The sequence below is a fragment of the Macrobrachium rosenbergii genome, chromosome 3, assembly GCF_040412425.1.
Source record: "Macrobrachium rosenbergii isolate ZJJX-2024 chromosome 3, ASM4041242v1, whole genome shotgun sequence".
Classification (NCBI taxonomy): Eukaryota; Metazoa; Arthropoda; class Malacostraca; order Decapoda; family Palaemonidae; genus Macrobrachium; species Macrobrachium rosenbergii.
The window spans coordinates 44,462,502-44,488,976 of record NC_089743.1 but is presented as its reverse complement, the minus strand read 5'-3'; the positions used below and the strand labels follow the sequence as shown (position 1 = coordinate 44,488,976).

The window sequence follows — 26,475 nt, the reverse complement described above, 5'->3', positions numbered from 1 at the left end:
ACAACTACGAGCACAACATCAATTACATCCACTACCACACCTACTACTACCACAACAACTCCAACAACTACAAGCACAACATCAACTACTTCTGCTACCACTCCTATCACTACCACAACAACTCCAACAACTACAAGCACAACATCAACTACATCCACTACCACACCTACCACTACCACAACAACTCCAAGAACTACAAGCACAACATCAACTACATCCACTTCCACACCTACCACTACCATAACAACTCCAACAACTACGAGTACAACATCAACTACATCCACTACCACACCCACTACTACCACAAGTACTACTTCAACTACAACACCTACTACAACAACCACTACTACTCAGACAACTACGGAAACTACCACTAGATTCACTTCATCATCTAGTTCTTCCTTCAGTGGTTCAAGTAAGACTTTCATACTTGCCTATAGTCCTCTCATTCCACTTTGGACATTACACATTTTAAGTAATGACACATTAAATATATTTGTCATCTTAAATATATTATTATTATTATTATTATTATTATTATTATTATTATTATTATTATTATTATTATTATTATTATTATTATTATTATTATTATTATTATTATTATTATTATTATTATTATTCGTAGTGTTGAAGGTGATACGTGCATCAGAGGCATTTATTTTGTATAGAGTTTTCTCTTTTTTTCTATTAATTAATTTTTCTTGGTTACTGCATTCTGCCAGGAACATGACAATATTGGTCATGCTTGGAGAGGAAAACAGCTAGCAATATCGGCGTGTTACTGGCAGAATCACTTGTATACTCTGAAATTAACAGTGGATCAAGAACACTACCCTGTGGAAGTTCAGACTCAACAGTTGTTTCTTCACTAAAGAGCCCATCTACAGCAGCTTACTGCAGCCTAGCTGTAAAGAAATCTTAAAGTAATCCTAAAACATATCTACCCATTCCAAGATTCTAAAGTTAAGAAAAAAGTGCTATGTGATTTACTAAATCGAAAGAGGCATTAAAATCTATTTGAATTACTTTGCACTCAAAAAACCTTATCAAGCTTCTCTCGCAAATGGCATGTCAATTCTAACTACTTCCTATATGCATATTGACTATCAGGTAATACTCCTTTAGACTCTGCATACTTATATATAGCGCCTTAAATTTAGGTTTTTCAGCAACTTTGGAGAGCACAGGGGGAATAGAAATTGGCCTGTAGTTACTGCAGTTTGCAGATATGCAACTCTTTGGAACAGGCACTATATATTACTAAGCTTGCACTCATCTGCAAATATACTACAATAATATAAAAATCTATAGACTACTAAAGAACAAGAGGAAAAAACCATTAGGATCTTTTCCACTACAGCTAAGAAAATTATCCAGAAATATATTAATCCCTATAGCAAAATGCAAATTTTGTGCTAGATTCTGGATGACTAGCATCAGGGAAAGGAATATCCTCTGATGATTGCTGTAAACAGTGCATCTTTTTCCAGTAATGGGGTTTTCCTTTTTAAGTTTGGTAAGAGTTTACTTTGGCTGGAAATAAAATGGATAAGTTTGTTTGGTGCAGTAGTGAGACCTTCTGACCTCTAAATGTTTAAGCGAGGAAAATATTCATTTTTTTGTTTTTGCTGATATCTCCTCAATTAAGTTTTAACCGTTTTTCTTAAATTTTCTATTTACTTGTCTCCCTCCAAAGGCTCATTCCCCATTGACACCTTCTTGGCTTTATTGTCTGTTGATTCTGTGTATTAGGGTATTCTCTTGAAAAATAAAAAAATAACTGTTTCCTATTGTAACACTGCTTCCATAATTATATGCATACATTATATATATATATATATATATATATATATATATATATATATATATATATATATATATATATATATATATATATATATATATATATATATATATATATACACACACACACACACACACACTGGCTTGTCTGTGAGTTTCTGAGTTTCTTTTTTCCTTGTGTATGAAAATGTTTGAGTATGTGTGTGTACATGTTTCTGTATATGTTTATAAGTGCAGGAACATAATTTGTTATATTTTCAACTCCAGGTTCAAGTTTCTCAAGTAGTTCCCGCTATAGTGTTGCAAGTTCTATTATTACTGTAACTCCAACAACAACAACAACCACGACAAGACCAACAACCACAAGCACATCAACCACATCCACTACCACATCTACCACTACAACAACACCTCCAACAACTACAAGCAGATCAACTACATCTACTACCACACCTATCACCACCACAACAACCCCAACAACTACAACCACATCAACTACATCTACTACCACACCTACCACTACCACAACAACTCCAACAACTAAAACCACAACATCAATTACATCCACTACCACAACAACTCCAACAACTACAACCACAACATCAACTACATCCACTACCACACCTACCACTACCACAACAACCCCAACAACTACTAGCACATCAACTACATTCACTACCACACCTACCACTACCACAACAACCCCAATAACTACAACCACAACATCAACTAAATCCACTACCACATCTACCACTACTACAACAACCCCAACAACTACAAGCACATCAACTACATCCACTACCCCACCTACCACTACCACAACAACCCCAATAACTAAAACCACAACATCAACTACATCCTCTACCACACCTACAACTACCACAACAACCCCAACAACTACAAGTGCAACATCAACGACAACCACTACCATACCTATCACCACCACAACAACTCCCACAACTACAACCACAACATCAACTACATCCACTACCACACCTGCCACTACTACAACAACTCCAACAACTACAACCACAACATCAACTACCTCTACTACCTCACCTACTACTACCACACGAACTACTTCAACTACAACAACGCCTGTTACAACAACCAAAACCACAACATCTAGTAGCACATCTACCACAACTCCTCCAACCACTACTATTCTGAAAAGAACGGAAACTACAACAAGATTCTCTTCTTCATCTATTTCTTCCTTCAGTGGTTCAAGTAAGATTTTCATACTTTCCCATATTCCCTTTATTCCACTCCGGATATCTTTTTTAAAGAGTGCTACATTAAATATACTTATGTCATTTTTTCCTCAATTCTTCTATAGGTTATCCCCATATGTATATTTTTTGTAGTTCAGAAATTCTATTCAATTTTGTTCTTGAAATTATTTTACATATATTCATAATTACTCTCTCTCTCTCTCTCTCTCTCTCTCTCTCTCTCTCTCTCTCTCTCTCTCTCTCTCTCTCTCTCTCTCTCTCTCTCTCAGCAGATTGCTGTAAAATCGTTCAGATAGTGAAACAAGCATGAAATTTGGCACAAACATTCCTAAGACTACGCTCTCTTAGAAAAGGGCGCTGGCCACCTGAAAATCCAAGATGGCGGCTATTTTTCAAAATGGCCGCCATCTATGTTGAGATTCACTGGTTTGGGAGCATCTATTGGATGGAATATGCCAGTTTTTTTTTTTTAAACCTCGACTTTTAGGTTATAAAAATGTTCCATACCACACATTTTATTGAAAACCCTTACTAAATGAATTGTAACCAAGATGGCGTACAAAAATGGTTGCCATAAAAGTTTTTTTTCTATCCACAGCGCTAACATAGAGACCAACTGTTTTTATTTAATGGTATATTCATGTGATCAGACAGTTTAACTAATATGCTATTTTCAACTGAAATAGTAATGGTATGGTCACATACAACATTGTGTCTAAGACTGTAACCATAAAAAGAAAAGAAGAGAAATACGGACTAAACGCAACCAATTTATGTATAGGTCTCTCAACCTACACCTTTGAAAAATTCGAGGATAAGAAGGTAGGCATAGCATGACACGTTGGATGCTCAAGCTAGATTATCTACTGAAGAGAGGGCAATATTTATCTAGACTTCACATTTGCAAGTGCACAGAGCTGTGCAGGGAAGACCCAGCTTGTAGCACTTGCACCTTTCCCGACAGCCTGCTTTGCATCCACATTTGGTAAGCTGTTGGCAACTCTTGGCTAAGGGCGAGTTGGTTGTCCAGAGGACTTGCCATGCTTCACCAGACTTTTGCCATCCCCACTCAGCAGGGTTCTCTGGCTGTGGCTGACACTGGGTGGCCTGCCCCCACACACAACCAGCCTGGTACGCAGCACGCTTGGTGTGTTGGAGGAGAGCTCCCTGGTTGGTGGAATGGCCTCATATGCCCTTTGTTTTCTGGCAAACATATCAAGTCTAGCCTCATCCACAGTGCCAGCAGTGCTGGATCTTTCATACATAAGTATGACAAACCTCTCCAGGACCTTCAGGTCACTCTCTTCCACTCTGAGAGGGTAGTGACTCAGTTTGGAGAACACAGTGGAGGCCTCTGGAAAGATGTTCCATGTCTGCCAGGCGGTCTTCTTGCCCTTGCTCGGAAGGCTGACACTGTATCACAGCCTGTGAACGCATGGAAGAAGAGCATGCCATTCACCTTCTCCTAGCCCAGAGAGTTGCACAGGTCATGCACAGCAATCCAGCGCAGGCTCTGGCCTTGGCCAAATGCCACCCATAGCTTCTCTAGCCTAGATTGTGGAGAGTGGAGAAAGCACTGACTGCAACGACAAGAACATCTGTGTCATTTGCTTTAACCGTGATGGTCTTGGCTCCATGTTCTGTGGCATATTTGGCATGGAGAAAGATGCGGGTGTCAGCTTCCTCATGAGAGCACTTTTCCAGTCCCTGAAGACTAGCCTCATGAGTGCTGAGGACAGCAGACCCTTTCGTGGCAATGACAACATTTGTGGCAGACATCTGGGCAACTTTGTCTGCCAGGAACTGGAACAACTCTGTCTTGTTGGCATCGTGTCTTAGGAAATTGCGCCAGTTGGATGGAATTGTGTTCTTGTCTGTCACCTTGCGCCTTCCTCCTTGACCACGTTGGAGCCTGGTCTCAGCTTTGAGGCTGGATGTATTGTATACATCAAATACAAGATGTGATGATGTGTACTTGCTGCTATAGGATTGTATCACAGGCAAGAAGTCGCAAAGTGCATAGCCCTCAAAGGTCTTTCATTTCTTTGGTATAGGCATGGACCAAAGCTGATCCATCTACAATGAGGACATCAGTCTTTGGTTCTTTGTCTTCTAGTGTAACATGACTCTCCAGGACCGAGGTCAGCTGAGACTTCTGACATGTGTACAGCCTACCACCCTCACTAAGGGAAGCTGGGAATGTTTGATTCTCGTGCTGGAAGAATTCCTGCAGATCACATTCACGGCTCTGACAGGATATAAATAGCTTTGAGAAAAGCTGGCAATCCTCCTTCAGAAGTTTCTGCTTTGACTGTTCTACAGGAGCAGCTTCTTGCCTGAAGAAGTCAGTTCTGTTCTTCTTTATCGGCTCATAGAAGGAGACTGCATTGTTTGCCAAAGAGTCTGAAAACTTCTGAAATTTAGTGCGGCCTCTGTCAAGGTGTGTCTGTAGAAGTTCTGCTGAGCTGGGGTGGGCAATGTCTTTGTTGTCAATGGAATACTTTAGTTGCTGTCTTTCCTGTCCAGTGTTCTCCTTGGTGGGGTGCTGAAATATGGAGATGCTAGTTCCATGGAAGGAGGTAGTGGCAGTAGTTGCAGATGGGTTGTGGTCGATGTTGTCCATCACTGCAGTGGTGAACAACCCTTTTCGCAGTACTGGGGACAGACCACACCCTCCTCCACATATTTGCTAACTGTGGCATCTCCTAACTGTGCAGAGACCTCCAGTACTCTGTCATAAGAGATACTGAGGCCATACTGATGTAGCATTTCAACCAGGTTTCTCTTCCTGGTTTTGGCATAGACTGAGAGTCCCATGTAGACTGGGAATGGTGTTTCTCTGTCTTTGGAGTGTCTATGAGTTGTTGCTCCCTCTTTGTATCGGGAGTAGCAGTTGAACTGCATGAGCTGTGCAATGGCCTGGTCTGACTTTGATGCTCCAAATCGTAACTGTGACTTGATGTCAGCCCCATGCTCAACCATCCCTACAAACTGGAGCAGGAGAGGAGGCACAGAATTTCGTACACAAGCCTCAGAAAATGTGCCATCAAACCGTGACTGATGATCAAGTATAGACTTTCTGAGAATATTTGCTGCTTTAGCAATGATAACTGCCTCTGAAAGATCAGATGATTGAGCAAGTGCTTTTCCCACATCCTTTTGAAATGCAAGTAATACATCTCTGCCAGATTTATGAGCCTCAAGTTCTGGAATTTCTGCCAGAAGTTTGTCTTTGAGTCTCGTGGAATTTACACTTGGTGACTCTACACCTAATTGTTCCAGACGTTGTTGGTAGAGGTGGCAAATATCTGCCAGCCGAAATGTGACTGGATCATCTGAACAAAGGTTGTTTTCAACAATGTATGTCATCAGTTCTGACAGAACTAGTGGATACACATCTGATTCTGACTCAGTGCTACCTTGGTCTTTCTCAAGGCTCCTCAGGTAGGACCTTTTCTGTTGTAGAGGGCACAAAGACAGGCATGGTGATACTTAAACTCCTGTGCAATGACATCCCCACCAGTCAACTTAGCAAGGAGCTTGCCATCACTAAGTATCTCTGCACATTCACGCAATTTCAAGTCAAGGCCCTTAGTACTAGCCTGTCTGAGATCAGATGCAGGTGCCACTTTCTCAGAAAATGCAAACTTCATTGTCATGACTGGTTCGGCGCAGTTTGGCACGACTAGTCTCAGTGTTGCTGGTCTGGTCATTGGATTGTCGCTTTCTTGCACGGTCCAGTTTAGTGTTGTTAAACAACAAGCGACAGTTCACATGGTATTTTGCTGCATTTTTCTGAGAGTGGCCTCTATGCCATCACCTTCATCCAGCCTTGCTGGATCCATTATCAGTGGCATTTCATTAATTTCACTGAACATGGGAATGTTCCTTGCCAGCATTGTGTACCCATCATGGTCTAGGACATGATGACTTGGAGGTGATGTCAAGTGCTCACCTCTTTTGTCCTTCTGACAAAGACAACACAAACTCAGTTTGTTTTTCTACTGCTCAATATTGATTGGCATCACATTCTGCCATGATTTCACTTTTGATTAAGGCCGAGGGTTATCCTTTTACCACCTTAAACAAAGCACACATTCCTGTATGGGATTCAACTAGGTTCGGTCTCCTACACCTAGCCCGATCATTCATCCAGTGCCATTTAAGTCCCGTGTGATCTGTACACCATCCGGGTAAGTACATGAACCATCATGTACAGCCCCCATACCCTTGGCTCGGCTCTCCGCGCTGGCACATCCTGTCTATTCAGGTGCGGCTATCTAACTATAGCTGGTCTGGGGCTGTTAGAAAGCATTTGGGACACTAAACTAAACTATACTACAACTACTAGTCTAAGACTACAGGATTAGTAAAGCTGGATTAGCTGGCACTGAACCCCATGCTGAGTTACACAGCAGTGATGTCACCAGTGTGCCCTGGTTGTGTGCAGACATACACTCTTTTACATTTATTAATTTTCCTTCAAAATTGATGAGTTATTCGAAAGAGATGGCCTCATTAGGATCTAAAACCACAGAAACCAAGATCCATGCTTAAAATGATAATTGTTGAACGGGCATTATTTCTCATTATAATTATTGTTTCTACCTTTTCTTGGCAGCCATATAGCCCCCATATTTAAAGGTAAACTGTACTGGGAAGCTACAGAAACATAATATTCACAAGAAATAGTATGGAAGAGCTTTACCATATTGCTAGAAGCAAATACATGCCATTCTAGTGAAAAAAATTAGCCAAAATCTGTCGATACTGGCCGCCATCTTGGAATTTGGCCGCCATATTAAATTTTTGCGTGGCCAGCGCCCTTTTCTGATAGAGGGAACTTTAAAGAGCACTTGTGCAAAATTTCATGCTTGTTTCACTATCTGAACGATTCTTATGAAATATGCAATTATCTGCTGCACTATCTCTCGTAAGGAATTTGTGAAGAATAAAAACAACAATTTTGTAAAATAATTTGATGACAAGTCAAGTCTAACTAGGTTGATATCAGCACATTGAGGATGTAGTCACTTTTGGTCAGAGACTTTGTTGTATTGTTAATAAAGCATATAGACTTAAGGACATTATCAGCTCTTTTAAAGTGTTACACGAATCACCTTCACGATCTGTCCAGAACAAAAAGATAGAATGCGGTTTTTACACTTAGTAGGTATTGCCACTTAATGTTACTATCTTATTTTTAATCATGATCAAGTGATTTCTAAATCGTTTTCATTTCAGTTTCAGTAGTTATTTGTTCGGTTTTGCTGTTGCAATGAAATAGTAGTTGCCAACTAGCACCCGTTGAATATGTCTGAAATGCAGTGAGTGAGAATGAAAAACTAGGAGATTCATGGTAGAACAGTTATCCTTATACATTTTTATAATATATATATATATATATATATATATATATATATATATATATATATATATATATATATATATATATATATATTTATATATATGTGTGTGTGTGTGTGTTGGTGTGTGTATGTATGTATGAGTGTGTGTGTGTTGTATTTGTTTGTGTGTGCTTGTGCATAAGTGTGTATATTTGAGTTTGTACACACTTCTGAGTGGGTTTATTTGTGCACAAACATAATAGTTGATATTTTCGACTCCAGGTTCAAGTTTCTCAAGTAGTTCCCACTACAGCGTTTCAAGTCCTTTAATTACTGCAACTCCAACCACAACAACAGTGATAACCCCAACAACTACACCTACAACCACATCTACCACTACCACAACAATGCCAACAACTACAAGCACAACATTAACTACATCTACTACCACACCTACCACTACCACAACAACTCCAAATACCACACGAACAACATCAATTACATCTACTACCACACCTACCACTACCACAACAGCTCCAACAACTATGAGTACAACATCAACCACTTCTAATACCACACCTACCACTACCACAACAACTCCAGCAACTACAACCACAACATCAACTACATCCACTACCACACTTGCCACTACCACAACAACTCCAACAACTACAACCACAACATCAACTACATCCACTACCACACCTACCACTACCACAACAACTCCAACTACTACAAGAACAACATCAACTACATCTACTACCACACCTACCACTACCACAACAGCTCCAACAACTATGAGTACAACATCAACCACTTCTAATACCACACCTACCACTACCACAACAACTCCAACTACAACCACAGCATCAACTACATCTACTACCACACCTACCACTACCACAACAACTCCAGCAACTACAACCACAACATCAACTACATCTACTACCACACCTACCACTACCACAACATCAACTACCACACCTACCACTACCACAACAACTCCAGCAACTACAAGCACAACATCAACTACATCTACTACCACACCTACCACTACCACAACATCAACTACCACACCTACCACTACCACAACAACACCAACTAAAAGCATAACATCTACTACCACACCTACCAGTACCACAACAACTCCAGCTACTACAAGTACATTAACTACATCCACTACCACACCTACCACTACTACAACAACTCCAACTACTACAAGTGCATTAACTACATCCACTACCACACCTACCACTACCACAACAACTCCAACAACTACAACCACAACATCAACTACATCTACTACCACAACAACAACTAAAAGCACAACATCCACTACCACACCTACCACTACCACAACAACTCCAACTACTACAAGTACATTAACTACATCCACTACAACACCTGCCACTACCACAACAACTCCAGCAACTACAAGTACCATATCAACTACATCCACTACAACACCTACTACTACAACATCCACAACCACAACTCCTCCCATTACTACTACTACTACAGAAAGACCAACAATACATGTTGCCTTTAGCTTCAGTTCTTCATCTAGTTCTTTCTTCAGTGGTTCAAGTAAGAATTTCATACATGCCCTATTCTCTTACTTCCAATTTCTTTTAAATTATACCTTAAGTATACATACACCATCTTTTCCTCACAACACTTTTTTAAAGGATTGTTATCTGAAAATACAAAATTATTCTTTATTAATAATATATGGTATATATGAAAAACATTTAATGTGTAACCGATGCAAAGACTTATATCATGGTACTATTTTGTTTGTAAATTTTTAATCCCAATCTGTAAAACTTCCTGTTCATAATAACGCACAATAACTGATTTTGCAGAAAACGTATTGGAACACATTCCTTAGGAAATTCAAGATAATACTTGTAGTTACCTTCTCTCTCTCTCTCTCTCTCTCTCTCTCTCTCTCTCTCTCTCTCTCTCTCTCTCTCTCTCTCTCTCTCTCTCTCTCTCTCTCTCCTGTCTTCAGGTTCAATACCATACATTTTTCTAGACTTTCTTTTCTTGCTTTGACCAAACTATAATAAAATCTCATACGAAAATTTATGACTTTTTTAAAATAATAAGAAGGTGAGGGGAACAAATGACTGTATTTCACCCAAATCCCTGTGCAAATTCGTAATCCCATTAAAAAAAACTTCATGAATTTTGGAAAAGGTACAAACCCAAAACCAGCGCACAATGATTGTGCACAAGTGGTTTTAAGTGGCACTTGCGCAGAGTACTTAGACCTGATTATCTTCAAAGTTATGATATATATAGTTATGGCCCTCCCAACTTCACCAATCTGCAGATTCTTGTGTTTTTAATTCCAAGTCAGAAATATTTAAATTGACATTGGTCAACTCATAAATTGTCAGGTGCAGCTAGGTCAGAGGATAAAATAGACATGAACATACAAAAATGATCTCACTCTCACATACTCACACATAAATGAGTAATCGCCCAATTATCCGGATTAATAGAGCCAAGGCCTTGTCGGATAAGGGCAAAATCTGGATAAGCACAAGTAAATAACTCTACAGATTTAAAAAAAAAAGCAACTTGGTACCCTTGCCCTGCTTCTTTGTCAGTACCACATAACCATGAACACTCAATATGCTTATAAGCAGCAACCATCACACTTGAAACTAAAAAGAATTATGCAAAGGGCGATTATCTACCTTTTACCCAATATTTGTGACTAATACTGCATACAAACTCTTAGAAAAAGTTAATTCCTTTCTTTTGGTAGGGAGGTAGCTTACCTATGTTTACCCACAGTCTATCATAGTTTTATCACCGTTAATGTATTATCATACAGCAACTTTCTTATCAGTTGTTTAACACTGTATTGCCATACGTAAGATGCAAAATGTGTTTGAGTGACTTACAGAATCCATTTGCAAAAGGCAAATAGGCTTTTACAGCCATATTTAAGATATGAGCAATAAGAATGAAACTGATATTTTACTTACTGAATCCATTTATACTGTATTACTATCATGTTATATCATCATTGTAATACAAAAAAAAAAAAAAAACTGATCATCTGCCATATACATTTAAGTAATGATGACATGTTCAAGGCAAATTCATTTTAAGAACACTTCTAAAAAGTAATGAATAATTTTTCATTTTATTGGAATTAAAGATTTTTTAAAATTTCATCCCATATAATCATGAAAGCTTTACTTGTATACCTCTGTGTGTATTTATACATACATACATGTAGCATTTCATCAATGTTGACATCATTATTCAGTTCTCTTTTTTCTTCTATTTAACTCTATTATGATTATCCGACACATCATAATAGTACACAAGAGAACATTTATTTCACTGTTGATATTTCATCTCAAATATAATGTTCGCATTCACAGTGGAATATTAATTTAAAATATTTATACATTAATGAAAAATTTGTTATGTTGGCGTCCCCCCTCCCACAGCCAAAAGGAAGGAATGTCTATGTGTGCACAACTATACATGCGTAACTAGACACTCACACATTAGGGGATATCAAATGCATTTTTCTGTCTCTTTTGGGTTGTAAACTTTTTTTATTTCTTATACAGTGAAAATAACGATAAAACACAAAAAAATTAAAAATACAGTAAAATTAAAATGACAATATCATACATTTTTGGGGGGTCTGACTGATTCTTTCATTACCAGTTACAGTACAGGACAGCAAGAATGTAAAAAAAAAAAAAAAAAAAAAGCTATAACAAAGTCAACTGTCTGCCTACCATTCTCCACCCATCCCACACTGAATTCTCACTCCTTTCCCAGTCGGGGAAACGCCTTCCTTGGCAATCCACCTTCCAAAATAACCCTTTATCTGAGTGAATCTATCTGTAAACATCCTTACTGCCTTTCCTCTCCCATGGTGCTCCGCCTTCCATTCGACAGTCCCCTCCCGTTGGAAACTTTCCCTGGCCTCCCGCATAACACCCCAAACCCTTTCTCAGCCTCTTTGAGTGTATGCAGTGTTACCAACAATTCCTTAGCCTGCGCAGCATTTCCAACCTTCAGAGAGTGATTTTTAAATTATTTTTAATTTTATATATAAATATATATATATATATATATATAATATTTTTATCACACCGCGATTTATATACATTCATGAAGCTACAAATGTTGTTTAATATCAAATTCACGCTACCTCGGGAATATCCCCGATGGGGAATGATCACTGAAGGGGAATTTATAAGTGATAAATGGATCGGTACTGCTGGGTCTCGATCCCACAACAGTTTCTTTCCAACAACTCCAGTCGACGGTCTACCCACTGAGCTATCAAGAGAGGTATAAGTAAATGCCGAATCTGCTGTACTTGTTTACCCGTCGAGAGTGGAGAAATTATACTTAGCTTCGGCATTAACCCACCTCCACCATTACAGCTCAGTGGTACGTTTGGAACACGCAGCTCTTATTATGAAATTTTTATCACACCGTGATTTATATACATTCAGCTCTTATGAAATTTTTATCACACCATGATTTATATACATTCATGAAGCTACAAATGTTGTTTAATATCAAAATCATGCTACCTCTGGAATATATATATATATATATATATATATATATATATATATATATATATATATATATATATATATATATATATATATATATATATATATATATATATATATATATATATATATATATATATATATATATATATATATATATATATATATATATATATATATATATATATATATATATATATATATATATATATATATATATATATATATATATATATATATATATATATATATATATATATATATATATATATATATATATATATATATATATATATATATATATATATATATTATATATATATATATATATATATATATATTATATATATATATATATATATATATATATATATATATAGTCACATTCGTGCTACCGTGAAGATAAAAAGATGGCTCTAACTATGACCTTTGATAACTACACCTACTGACAGTGGCTGCACTCCGGTGAACAGGAAACTTGCAAGTGAAATATACTCAAAATTAACCAATAAAGTAAGGGTTGGAGGTAGACTAGGGGTGTCCACTAAATAGTATAATTCATTAAAAAATCAGATGAAATATTTATAGGAGCTAACAATGGAGCTCCATGGCATTGTCAAGATTACGTTACTCAAATCACAAACACCATAGAAAAGTGCCACAAAACTGCAAGTTTTAAACACTAGGCCTTCATAGGATAATAAGCAACATGTATGAGGGAGGATCTGAAGAATGCACAAGGTGTAGTACATTAAGCGAGAACGTGGCACCACTTATACACTGGATATCTTGACCGGATATGGCACCTGGGTATGCAGGATGGTGGCACCGTTGATCTACAGTTGATAACACACAACAGGTACTCGAAACCACGAATCTGCAAAAGCTTCCAGCTCTAATAAATATATCTGAAAACGACAGGTAATAGACTTTTATCCTTCTCGTGGCCAGGTCGGCAACGCGACCTCCTTGTGGTTAAGGTGACCCGGGTTCATCTCCCGCGACCGGTAAATCACAAGTCTCTTCAATTTCTTGTGTTTGGATGTCACGGCTTCGTAGTTACAAGCATATCCAAAAAAACGCGAAGAATTCGAGAAGTTAAGAGGGCATTGTGGCTATTAGAATTACATGTGTCTGGTAAAAGTGACCAGTAGATTCTACATATATGTATATGTATATATATATATATATATATATATATATATATATATATATATATATATATATATATATATATATATATATATATATATATATATATATATATATATGTATATGTATATACCAGGTGTTTCAAAATTAGAGGCCCCCTCCACAGAACAAATGGAAAGTTATGAAGTTTTCTGCTATAGCCTATCTCCAAGGTACATTATTTTAAGTTTCTATTAAGCTATTTTTCATTTTACATTTCTTGTATTTTCAGACTGAGTGATGGAGTTAGATACAGCCATGGCTAACAACTCGAAGGAAATCAGATGGATTGACCTAATCCGGTCTATAACCTTCAGAGAGGCCAGGGATGCTGGCGCATCCTTCATTTCACATTCCTGGATAGCTAAATACTTAAAAGAGATGAATCCTTTATTAAAAGAAACTGGAACAAAAATCCATATGACTGCCATTGCGAAAAGAGTGAGAATCTGGGAAGGCCTGAAGTCCTTTCTCAGGAGTCAAAAGACATCATAGCTGAGGCAGTGGGTAGACCAAGAAAGTCTTTATGTAAATTGGCACTTGAACTAGAAACAAAAAGGGGAAAGAAGAGAAGTTATAGTGCTGTATATCGTGAGTTGAAAAAATCTGGTATCAAGCCATTTCATGTTATAAGCAAGCCCAACATCACTCAGCAACAGAGAGAAGACCGCGTATGGTTTTGTGGTTCATTTCTTAAAGATTGGGATGAAGCTGACTTTCTCCATGTTGCCGCATCAGATGAATTCTTCATTTACACAGTCAGGAAGCCAAATCATAAAAATGACATCATTTGGGCTGCAAAGTTGGATGATATCAGCGATGACGTGCGCTATCGCCAAGTTGTGAAATTTCCTGAATGTTTGGGAATTTTTCTCTGTTTCACAACTAAACGGTTAATGTAGATCATCAAAGAAAAAGGACAGTCATGGAATGGCGAATACTTCAGAGAAATTGTGCTTACTGGTGGAGCATTTCCTTTCCTCAAAGATCCTGAAAAATCTGTTGAAGAAGTCATATTTTTACATGACAAGGCACCATGTTTCAAGGCTCTTCAGACACAGGAGCTACTTCAAAACAGTGGTATCGATTTCTTCTCGTCAAGTGAATTTCCAGGCAGCTCCCCTGACCTTAATGATTGTGAAAACACTGGTAGTATCTTAAAGGATCGTGTTGAAGCACACACAGTGAACTATGATGGTATAACAAGCCTCGACGACCTGCAAACAGAGGTGACCGAAGTGCTCAGGGAAATGGAGTTTGAGTCTCAGCCTTTTTGCGATTTGCTGAAATCATACCCCTCAAGAATGCAGGCTGTGGTACAGGCAGATGGAGGCCACACAAAATAATAAATACTCAGAGAGAAACTTAAATAAATACCTGTTCTGAATTACTTTTGTTTTTGTCTATATCAATTTTAGTTTATGCTGTAGAGGGGGCTCTAATTTTGAAACACTCTATATATATATATATATATATATATATATATATATATATATATATATATATATATATATATATATATATATATATATATATATATATATATATATATATATATCTTTGGTCCCTAGGGTCCATTTGTGTCCAGGTAATGTTAAATCTGGAGAATATCCATCCAGATAATCGATTTATAGTTACTTTCTAAAGATAAAATGAAAAGGCAAGCATGGTTTTTCTGATAGGGAACCCAGAGTGAATTTTATGTAAAGAGGAAAGCAGACTTACTGACAAACTAATGTTATGAATATTTACAGGTCGGAATTTCAAGATCGAAGTTTTTTTATACTCTTCTGTTCGAGCTATTGTGAAGTCCAAGGTCTGTGAATCTATAGGCACTTCTGATCATTCCGCCATTGAGATGTACATATCTGTCAATCAGCATATTCCTACTTCCACCATTGGAAAAACGGTCTGGCTGAAATCCAGAGCCAATTGGAATCGCATTATTGAAGCTTGTCAGGCACTTCATATTTCGATTGCTATATTAGATCTTGATCCCAAGAAGAAGTTAAATGAAATGCTGATGGCTATTTTAATAAGATGTGTCCTTAGAAAGGTCATCAAATTTAGGATAGATGACCAGCCATGGTTTGATGATATATCTAGATGAGCCTACCATGACAAACAGACCAAATTCAATGCATGGGGACAAAATCATTCAAATAAGAATTACACCATTTTTGTTGGGTCTCACCGTGCTGCGAATAGAATTTACCATACAGCCGAGAGAAATTACAATCATTCCTTGAAGAGGAAACTGAAGGGAATTACTCAGCTCATCGGTGGTCAACCAAATTGGCATCATCTATCGTAGGGTCAGGCTCGTCTTCCATTCCACCACTACTAACAGATGATGGTAGATTGGTTACTGGCCACAGGGAAAAGGCTGAACTGCTTCATCGAGTCCCTCTCCCCGATACTTGTTATCTTGAACCTGTTCTTACAAAATTTGCATTTCACTCCAGGAATGTTAAGAAAATTTTGGATAATCTTGATAGCTGGGGTGGAGAAGGTCCTGATGGTTTCTTCCCTTTGTTTTTTTAAAAAAGTTTCTAATGTATTGTCTCCCAAGATTACTAGATTCTATAGATTTTTATTTTGATGTAGTAACTTTGTGGATGGGAGCAAGCTTAGTAATACAGTGCCTGCTCCAAAGAGTGGCATATCTGCAGACTTAAGTAACTACAGGCCAATCTCTATCCTCCCTGTGGTCTCCAAAGTTGCTGAAAAACTTATTTTTAAGCAACTATATAAGTATGTGGCATCTAAAGGATTGTTAGCTGATAGTCAATATGCATACAGGAAGCAGTTAGGTACCTGCGATGATCTTTTAGACTTGAAATGCCATTTGCAAGGGAGCCTTAATAAGGGTTTTAAGTGTAGAGTAATTCAAATAGATTTTCGTGCTGCTTTCGATTTAGTAAATCACAAGGCACTTATTATACATTTCAGAATCTTGGATTGGGTGGATATGTTTTAGGAATATTCCAAGATTTGCTTACAGGTAGGCACCAGCGAGTTGCTGTGGGCAAGATCTTTAGCGAGTCAAGACCTATTGTGTATGGTTCCACTGTTATTTTTAGTGTATACAAGTGATATGGTTGTTGGCCTGGAAAACAAGATTGTTCAATATGCCGATGATGCAACACTTGTGGATGTAGTAAAGTCTCAACTTGTGAGAAATGAAGCTGCCCTTAGCCTCAATCTGGACATGGAACTTTGCTGAATGAGTCTGAAGCTTTCACTATTTTAGGTGTACTTTGACTTACATCTAACTTTTGAGAAACATCTAACGAAAGTTTCAGCAAATGTCGCACGAAAGTTAGGTATTGTTCGTAAGCCTCTTATATTTATAACAGTGATAAAATCAATGCAAAATGTTTTAGTTCATTTGTACTTCCTTTACTGAAATATTATTCTCCAGTGTGAATGTCTGCTTCTGCCAGAGATTTATGTCTTTTAGATAAAGTGGTTCGTGGTGGTAGGTTTCTGTTTCCTAATAGTAGCAGTTATGACTTGGACCATCGACGGATAGTCTCTCGCTTGTCACTTTTTCATAAGTTGTATATCACCAGAGATCCTTCATTCACAATTGATCCCTGATCCCCTTTATCTGCCAAGAGCAGCCAGTTTTGCTGAACAGCACGAACAATATGCAGTAAATGTGTCTCGCTGTCGAACTTCTCAGTTCCAGAAGTCCTTATTCCTCACATCGTTGGACTGTGGAACAGCATCCCAGAGGATGTCGTGCAATTAGAACTTCAGAAGTTCAAGTGAAAATGCAATGCGTTATTTCCCCTAATACTATTCTTTTGTATTTTGATACATTTCTATCTATTTATCAATTTATTTTTTTTTCTTTTTTAATAAGTGGTATCTCTTCTTTCTGTATTTGCTTTACCTCCTCTAACTTCTTCCTAATGAACATCTTATTCTTTGGAAACTTAAATTTCAGGTCACTGGCCTCTGTGGGCTTGTTCCATATGAATAGGGTTCATTTACTGAATAATAATAATAATAATAATAATAATAATAATAATAATAATAATAATAATAATAATAATAATAATAATAATAATAATAATAATAATAATAATAATCTGTGAAACGGAAATTTGGAAATTCAACAGAGGAGACTAGAAACATAAATATACATAAATATAAAAGCATATACATACATATCTGTACTGTAGATAAATTATTATTCCTTTTTGCAGGTAACAGTGTATCAAGTAGTTCTGTCTATAGTCTATCAAGTCCTACAGAAACTACGACAACTCCAAAGACAACTGCAACCCCTCCTACCACCACTACATCAACAACAACAACCACACCAACTACAACCACACCTACTACTACTATTACAATCCCTCCAACCAGTACTAGTACATCAACAACAACCACACCAACTACAACATCAACAACAACCACTCCAACTACAACTACAACATCAACAACAACCACTCCAACAACTACCAAAACTTCAACATCAACCACTCTTACTACAACTACATCAACAACAACCACACCAACTACAACTACATCAACAACAACCACTCCTACTACTACTACTACTACAACCCCTTCAACCAGTACTAGTACATCAACTACACCAACTACAACTACAACATCAACAACAACCACTCCTACTACTACTACAACCCCTCCAACCAGTACTACTACATCGACATCAACCACACCAACTACAACATCAACAACAGCAACTACTCCAGCCACAACTACAACATCGACAACAACAACTCCAACAACTACCAAAACTTCTACATCAACCACTCTTACTACAACTACAACTCCTCCAACCAGTAATACTACTACGTCAACCACTCCAACAACAACTACAACATCAACAACAACTCCAGCTACAACTACAACATCAACAACAATTCCAACAACTACCAAAACTTCAACATCAACCACTCTTACTACAACGACAACTCCTCCAACCAGTACTACTACATCAACCACTCCAACAACAACTACAACATCAACTACAGCAACTCCAACTACTACTACAACAGTCTTACCTGACTACAGCAGTTCAAGCTCTTCTTACAGTTTCAGCAGTTCAAGTAAGCATGATGATTTTTTCTTTGTGCTCAATAATTAATGGATCCTTAAATATTTGTGTTTCTTTAATTTGTTTACTTTTTATTATGGAAAAAAGACAAATATATTTGAACCAACTCCGTAGATTGAAAAAAATAATGTTTTATATTGGATAAAGGAATGTCCTATTATGGCAATGAGGTATTTACAGTTACATCATGAAGTAAAATAAAAAGGAAAATAAGTTTTTACCTAGAAGAAAGCACGGAGTGAATTTTCTTATAAAAGGGAAAGCTGACTCAATAACAAATGAATATTATGAATATTTAAAGAACTCGAGTTTAAAGACCGAAGTTTTTATCTAGCTACTGTAGATAAAATAATCCTTTTAATTGCAGGCAACAGTGTATCAAGTAGTTCCATCTACAGTCTATCAAGTCCTACAGAAACTACGACAACTCCAAAGACAACTACAACTACAACTCCTCCTACCACGACTACATCAACAACAACAACAACTACACCAATTACAACTACAACTTCAACAACAACCCCTCCAACCACTACAACATCAACAACAACAACAACTCCAACAACTACTAAAACTTCAACATCAACCACTCTTACTACAACTACTCCAACCACTAGTACAACATCAACAACAACCTCAACAACTGCAACTACATCAACAACAACCACACCAACTACAACTACAACATCAACAACAACAAGCACTCCAACCACCACCAAAACTTCAACATCAACCACTCTTACTACAACTACAACCCCTCCAACCAGTACTACAACATCAACAACAACCACACCCACTACAACTACAACATCAACAACAACCACCCCTACTACTACTACAACCTCTACAACCAGTACTAGTATGTCAACAACAACCACGCCAACTACTACAACAACCACTCCTACTACTACTACTACTACAACACCTCCAACCAGTACTACTACATCAACATCAACCACACCCACTACAACATCAACAACAACCACTCCAACAACTACCAAAACTTCTACATCAACCACTCTTACTACAACTACAACTCTTCCAACCAGTACTAGTACATCAACAATTCCAACAACAACTACAACATCAACCACAACCACTCCAACAACAACTACAACATCAACAACAGCAACTCCATCAACAACTACAACAACAATTCCTGCCACAACTACAACATCAACTACAACAACTCCAACTACTACCAAAACTTCAACATCAACCACTCTTACTACAACTCCTCCAACCAGTACTACTACATCAACTATTCCAACAACAACTACAACATCAACTACAGCAACTCCAACTACTACTACAACCAAGACCCCAACTACAGTCTTACCCTACTACAGCAGTTCAAGCTCTTCTTACAGTTTCAGCAGTTCAAGTAAGCATGATTATTTTTCTTTGCACTCAATAATTAATGCATCCTTAAATATTTGTGTTTCTTTAATTTGTTTACTTTTTATTATGGAAAAAAGACAAATATATTTGAACTAACTCCATAGACTGAAAAAATAATGTTTTATATGTGATAAAGGAATGTCCTAGTTTGGCAATGAGGTATTTACATTTGCATCATGAAGTAAAATGAAAAGGAAAATAAGTTTTTACCTAGAAGAAAACAAGGAGTGAATTTTCTTATAAAAGGGTAAGCTGACTCAATAACAAATGAATATTATGTATATTTAAAGAACTCGAGTTTAAAGACCGAAGTTTTTAGCTAGCTACTGTAGATAAAAATAATCCTTTTAATTGCAGGCAACAGTGTATCAAGTAGTTCCATCTACAGTCTATCAAGTCCTACAGAAACTACGACAACTCCAAAGACAACTACAACTACAACCCCTCCTACCACCACTACATCAACAACAACAACAACAACTACACCAATTACAACTACAACTTCAACAACAACCCCTCCAACCACTACATCATCAACAACAACAACGACTCCAACAACTACTAAAACTTCAACATCAACCACTCTTACTACAACTACTCCAACCACTAGTACAACATCAACAACAACCTCAACAACTCCAGCTACATCAACAACAACCACACCAACTACAACTACATCAACAACAACAAGCACTCCAACCACCACCAAAACTACAACATCAACCACTCTTACTACAACTACAACACCTCCAACCAGTACTACAACATCAACAACAACCACACCCACTACAACTACAACATCAACAACAACCACCCCTACTACTACTACAACCTCTACAACCAGTACTAGTATGTCAACAACAACCACGCCAACTACTACAACAACCACTCCTACTACTACTACTACTACAACACCTCCAACCAGTACTACTACATCAACATCAACCACACCAACTACAACATCAACAACAACTACCAAAACTTCTACATCAACCACTCTTACTACAACTACAACTCCTCCAACCAGTACTAGTACATCAACCACTCCAACAACAACTACAACATCAACAACAACAACTAAAACATCAACAACAACAACTCCATCAACAACTACAACAACAATTCCTGCCACAACTACAACATCCACTACAACAACTCCAACTACTACTACAACCAAGACCCCAACTACAGTCTTACCTTACTACAGCAGTTCAAGCTCTTCTTACAGTTTCAGCAGTTCAAGTAAGCATGATTATTTTTCTTTGCACTCAATAATTAATGCATCCCTAAATATTTGTGTTTCTTCAATTTGTTTACTTTTATTATGGAAAAAAGACAAATATATTTTAACCAACTCCGTAGATTGAAAAAAATAATGTTTTATATGGGATAAAGGAATGTCCTATTATGGCAATGAGGTATTTACAGTTACATCATGAAGTAAAATAAAAAGGAAAATAAGTTTTTACCTAGAAGAAAGCACAGAATTAATTTTCTTATAAAAGGGAAAGCTGACTCAATAACAAATGAATATTATGAATATTTAAAGAACTCGAGTTTAAAGACCGAAGTTTTTAGCTAGCTACTGTAGATAAAATAATCCTTTTAATTGCAGGCAACAGTGTATCAAGTAGTTCCATCTACAGTCTATCAAGTCCTACAGAAACTACAACAACTCCAAAGACAACTACAACTATAACCCCTCCTACCACCACTACATCAACAACAACAACAACAACTACACCAATTACAACTACAACTTCAACAACAACCCCTCCAACCACTACATCATCAACAACAACAACGACTCCAACAACAACTAAAACTTCAACATCAACCACTCTTACTACAACTACTCCAACCACTAGTACAACATCAACAACAACCTCAACAACTGCAACTACATCAACAACAACCACACCAACTACAACTACAACATCAACAACAACAAGCACTCCAACCACCACCAAAACTTCAACATCAACCACTCTTACTACAACTACAACCCCTCCAACCAGTACTACAACATCAACAACAACCACACCAACTACAACTACAACATCAACAACAACCACCCCTACTACTACTACAACCTCTACAACCAGTACTAGTATGTCAACAACAACCACGCCAACTACTACAACATCCACTCCTACTACTACTACAACACCTCCAACCAGTACTACTACATCAACATCAACCACACCAACTACAACATCAACAACAACCACTCCAACAACTACCAAAACTTCTACATCAACCACTCTTACTACAACTACAACTCCTCCAACCAGTACTAGTACATCAACCATTCCAACAACAACTACAACATCAACAACAACTCCAGCTACAACTACAACATCAACAACAATTCCATCAACAACTACAACAACAATTCCTGCCACAACTACAACATCCACTACAACAACTCCAACTACTACTACAACCAAGACCCCAACTACAGTCTTACCTTACTACAGCAGTTCAAGCTCTTCTTATAGTTTCAGCAGTTCAAGTAAGCATGATTATTTTTCTTTGCATTCAATAATTAATGCATCCCTAAATATTTGTGTTTCTTTAATTTGTTTACTTTTTTGTATTTCGGAAAAAAGACATATATATTTGAACTAACTCCATAGACTGAAAAAATAATGTTTTATATGGGATAAAGGAATGTCCTGTTATGGCAATGAGGTATTTACAGTTACATCATGAAGTAAAATAAAAAGGAAAATAAGTTTTTACCTAGAAGAAAGCACGGAGTGAATTTTCTTATAAAAGGGAAAGCTGACTCAATAACAAATGAATATTATGAATATTTAAAGAACTAGAGTTTAAAGACCGAAGTTTTTATCTAGCTACTGTAGATAAAATAATCCTTTTAATTGCAGGCAACAGTGTATCAAGTAGTTCCATCTACAGTCTATCAAGTCCTACACAAACTACGACAACTCCAAAGACAACTACAACTACAACTCCTCCTACCACGACTACATCAACAACAACAACAACTACACCAATTACAACTACAACTTCAACAACAACCCTCCAACCACTACAACATCAACAACAACAACAACTCCAACAACTACTAAAACTTCAACATCAACCACTCTTACTACAACTACTCCAACCACTAGTACAACATCAACAACAACCACACCAACTACAACATCAACAATAACAACAACAAGCACTCCAACCACCACCAAAACTTCAACATCAACCACTCTCACTACAACTACAGCTCCTCCATCCAGTACTACTACATCAACAACAACCACACCAACTACAGCTACATCAACAACAACCTCTCCCACTACTACTACAACCCCTACAACCAGTACTAGTACATCAACAACAACCACACCAACTACAACTACATCAACAACAACCACTCACACTACTACTACAACCCCTCCAACCAGTACTGCTACATCAACATCAACCACACCAACTACAACATCAACAACAACTCCAACAACTACCAAAACTTCAACATCAACCACTCTTACTACAACTACAACCCCTCCAACCAGTACTACTACATCAACAACTACATCAACCACTCCAATGACCACAACATCAGCAACAACTACTCCAACAACAACTACAACATCAACAACAACAACAACTCCTGCCCCAACTACAACATCAACTACAACCAATCCAACTACTACTACAACCAAGCCCCAAACTACAGTCTTACCTTACTACAGCAGTTCAAGCTCTTCCTACAGTTTCATTAGTTCAAGTAAGCATGATTATTTCTCTTTGCATTCAATAATTAATGCATCCTTAAATTTCTTATTTTTTCAATTCATTTACTTTTTGTATTTTGGAAAAAAGACAAATATATTTGAACCAACTATGTGGAATAAAGAGATAATGTTTTGTATCGGATAAAGAAATGTTCTATTATGTTAATGATGTTTTTACAGTTATATCATGAAGTAGAATAAGGAGGCAAAGATGCTTTTAATGAAAGGGCAGCAAAGAGTGAATTTTCATATAAAAGGGAAAGGAGGCCTATTAGCAAACGAATATTATGAATACTTAAAGAACTGGAATCTAAAAACCAAAATTTTTATCAAACTACTGTAGATAAAATTATCTTTTCTATTTGCAGGCAACAGTGTATCAAGCAGTTCTATCTATAGTCTATCAAGTCCCATGGAGACTAAGACAACTACAACTCCTTCTACCACCACTACATCAACAACAACCACACCAACTACAACTACAACTTCAACAGCAACCCCTCCAACCACTACAACAACAACAACAACCACTCCAGCAACTACTAAAACTTCAACATCAACCACCCTTACTACAACTACAACCCCTCCAACCACTACTACATCAACAACAAACACTCCAATCACTACCAAAACTTCAACATCAACCACTCTTACTACAACCCCTCCAACCACCACTACAACATCAACAACAACCACGCCAACTACAACATCAACAACAACAAGCACTCCAACCACCACCAAAACTTCAACATCAACCACTATTACTACAACTACAACACCTCCAACCACCACTACAACATCAACAACAACCACGCCAACTACAACATCAACAACAACCACTCCAGCTACAACTACAACATCAACAACAACTCGAGCAACAACTACGACATCAACAACAACTACTCCAGCCACAACTACAACATCAACAACAACTACTCCAGCTACAACTACAACATCAACAACAACCACTCCAGCCACAACAACAACATCAACAACAACAACTCCGGCCACAACCACGACATCAACAACAACCACCCCAGCCACAACTATGACATCAACAACAACTACTCCGGCCACAACTAAAACAACAACTACAACGAAATCTCCAACTCCAGTTGCACCTTACTACAGCAGTTCAAGTTCTTCCTACAGTTTCATTAGTTCAAGTAAGCATGATTATTTTTCTTTGCATTCAATAATTAATGCCTCTCTAGATTTTTTGTTTCTTTAATTTGTTTACTTTTTGTATTTTAGAAAAAAGACAAATACATTTGAACCAACCATGTAGAATAAAGAGATAATGTTTTGTATGGGATAAAGAAACGTCCAATTATGTTAATGAAGTATTTACAGTTACATGATGAAGTAAATTAAAAGGTTACACCATGAAGTAAAATAAAAATGCAATGATGTTTTTGCTTAGGTGGGAATAAAGGATAAATTTTAATATAAAAGGGAAAACGGGCATACTAATAAATGAACATTATGAACATTTAAGGAACTAGAATTTCAAGACCAAAGATTTTATCTATCTGTACTGTAGATAAAATCATCATTTCTAATTGCAGGCAACAGTGTATCAAGCAGTTCCATCTACAGTCATTCAAGTCCCTTAGAGACTACTACAACTCTAAAAACAACTATTCCAACAACAACAACCACACCATCTACAACTACAACTTCAACAGCAACCCCTCCAACCACCACTATATCAACAACAACTCCAACAACTACCAAAACTTCAACATCAACCACTCTTACAACAACTACAACCCTTCCAACCAGTATTACTACATCAACATCAACTACACCAACCACTACTCAAACTTCAACAACAACGACTACAGCTACTTCAACAACAACTACAACCTCAACAACAACAAAGCCAACTACAACATCTACAACAACTCCGGATACAACTACAACATCAACAACAACTACTCCAGCTACAACTACAACATCAACAACCACAACTCCAGCAACAACTAAAACATCAACAACAACTACTCCAGCTACAACGACAACATCAACAACAACCACTCCAGCTACAACTACAACATCAAC

The 26,475-nt window shown here is 37.3% G+C and overlaps 3 protein-coding genes across 3 annotated transcripts in view; all 3 read left to right on the top strand.

The window, feature by feature from the left end:
• LOC136828137 (mucin-2-like) overlaps nt 1–17,377 on the top strand; it is a 40,768-nt gene extending 23,391 nt beyond the window's left edge. Inside the window, exons 9-12 of the mRNA XM_067085955.1 lie at nt 1–415; nt 2,074–3,036; nt 8,672–10,036; nt 17,235–17,377. The exon at nt 1–415 is cut by the window's left edge and continues 377 nt beyond it. Of these exons, the coding sequence (XP_066942056.1) occupies nt 1–415; nt 2,074–3,036; nt 8,672–10,036; nt 17,235–17,377 (2,886 nt within the window). The remainder of the gene's footprint in view (nt 416–2,073; nt 3,037–8,671; nt 10,037–17,234) is intronic.
• LOC136854894 (pneumococcal serine-rich repeat protein-like) overlaps nt 1–26,475 on the top strand; it is a 250,880-nt gene that overhangs the window by 185,003 nt on the left and 39,402 nt on the right. The window lies entirely within an intron of this gene.
• On the top strand, nt 18,266–24,363 carry LOC136828132 (mucin-2-like; the record flags this gene model as incomplete). Its single annotated transcript, XM_067085942.1, has 5 exons — nt 18,266–19,241; nt 19,617–20,633; nt 21,008–21,892; nt 22,266–23,165; nt 23,542–24,363. Coding segments are annotated over 5 exons (4,071 nt in total), but the record flags the coding sequence as incomplete, so codon positions are not given.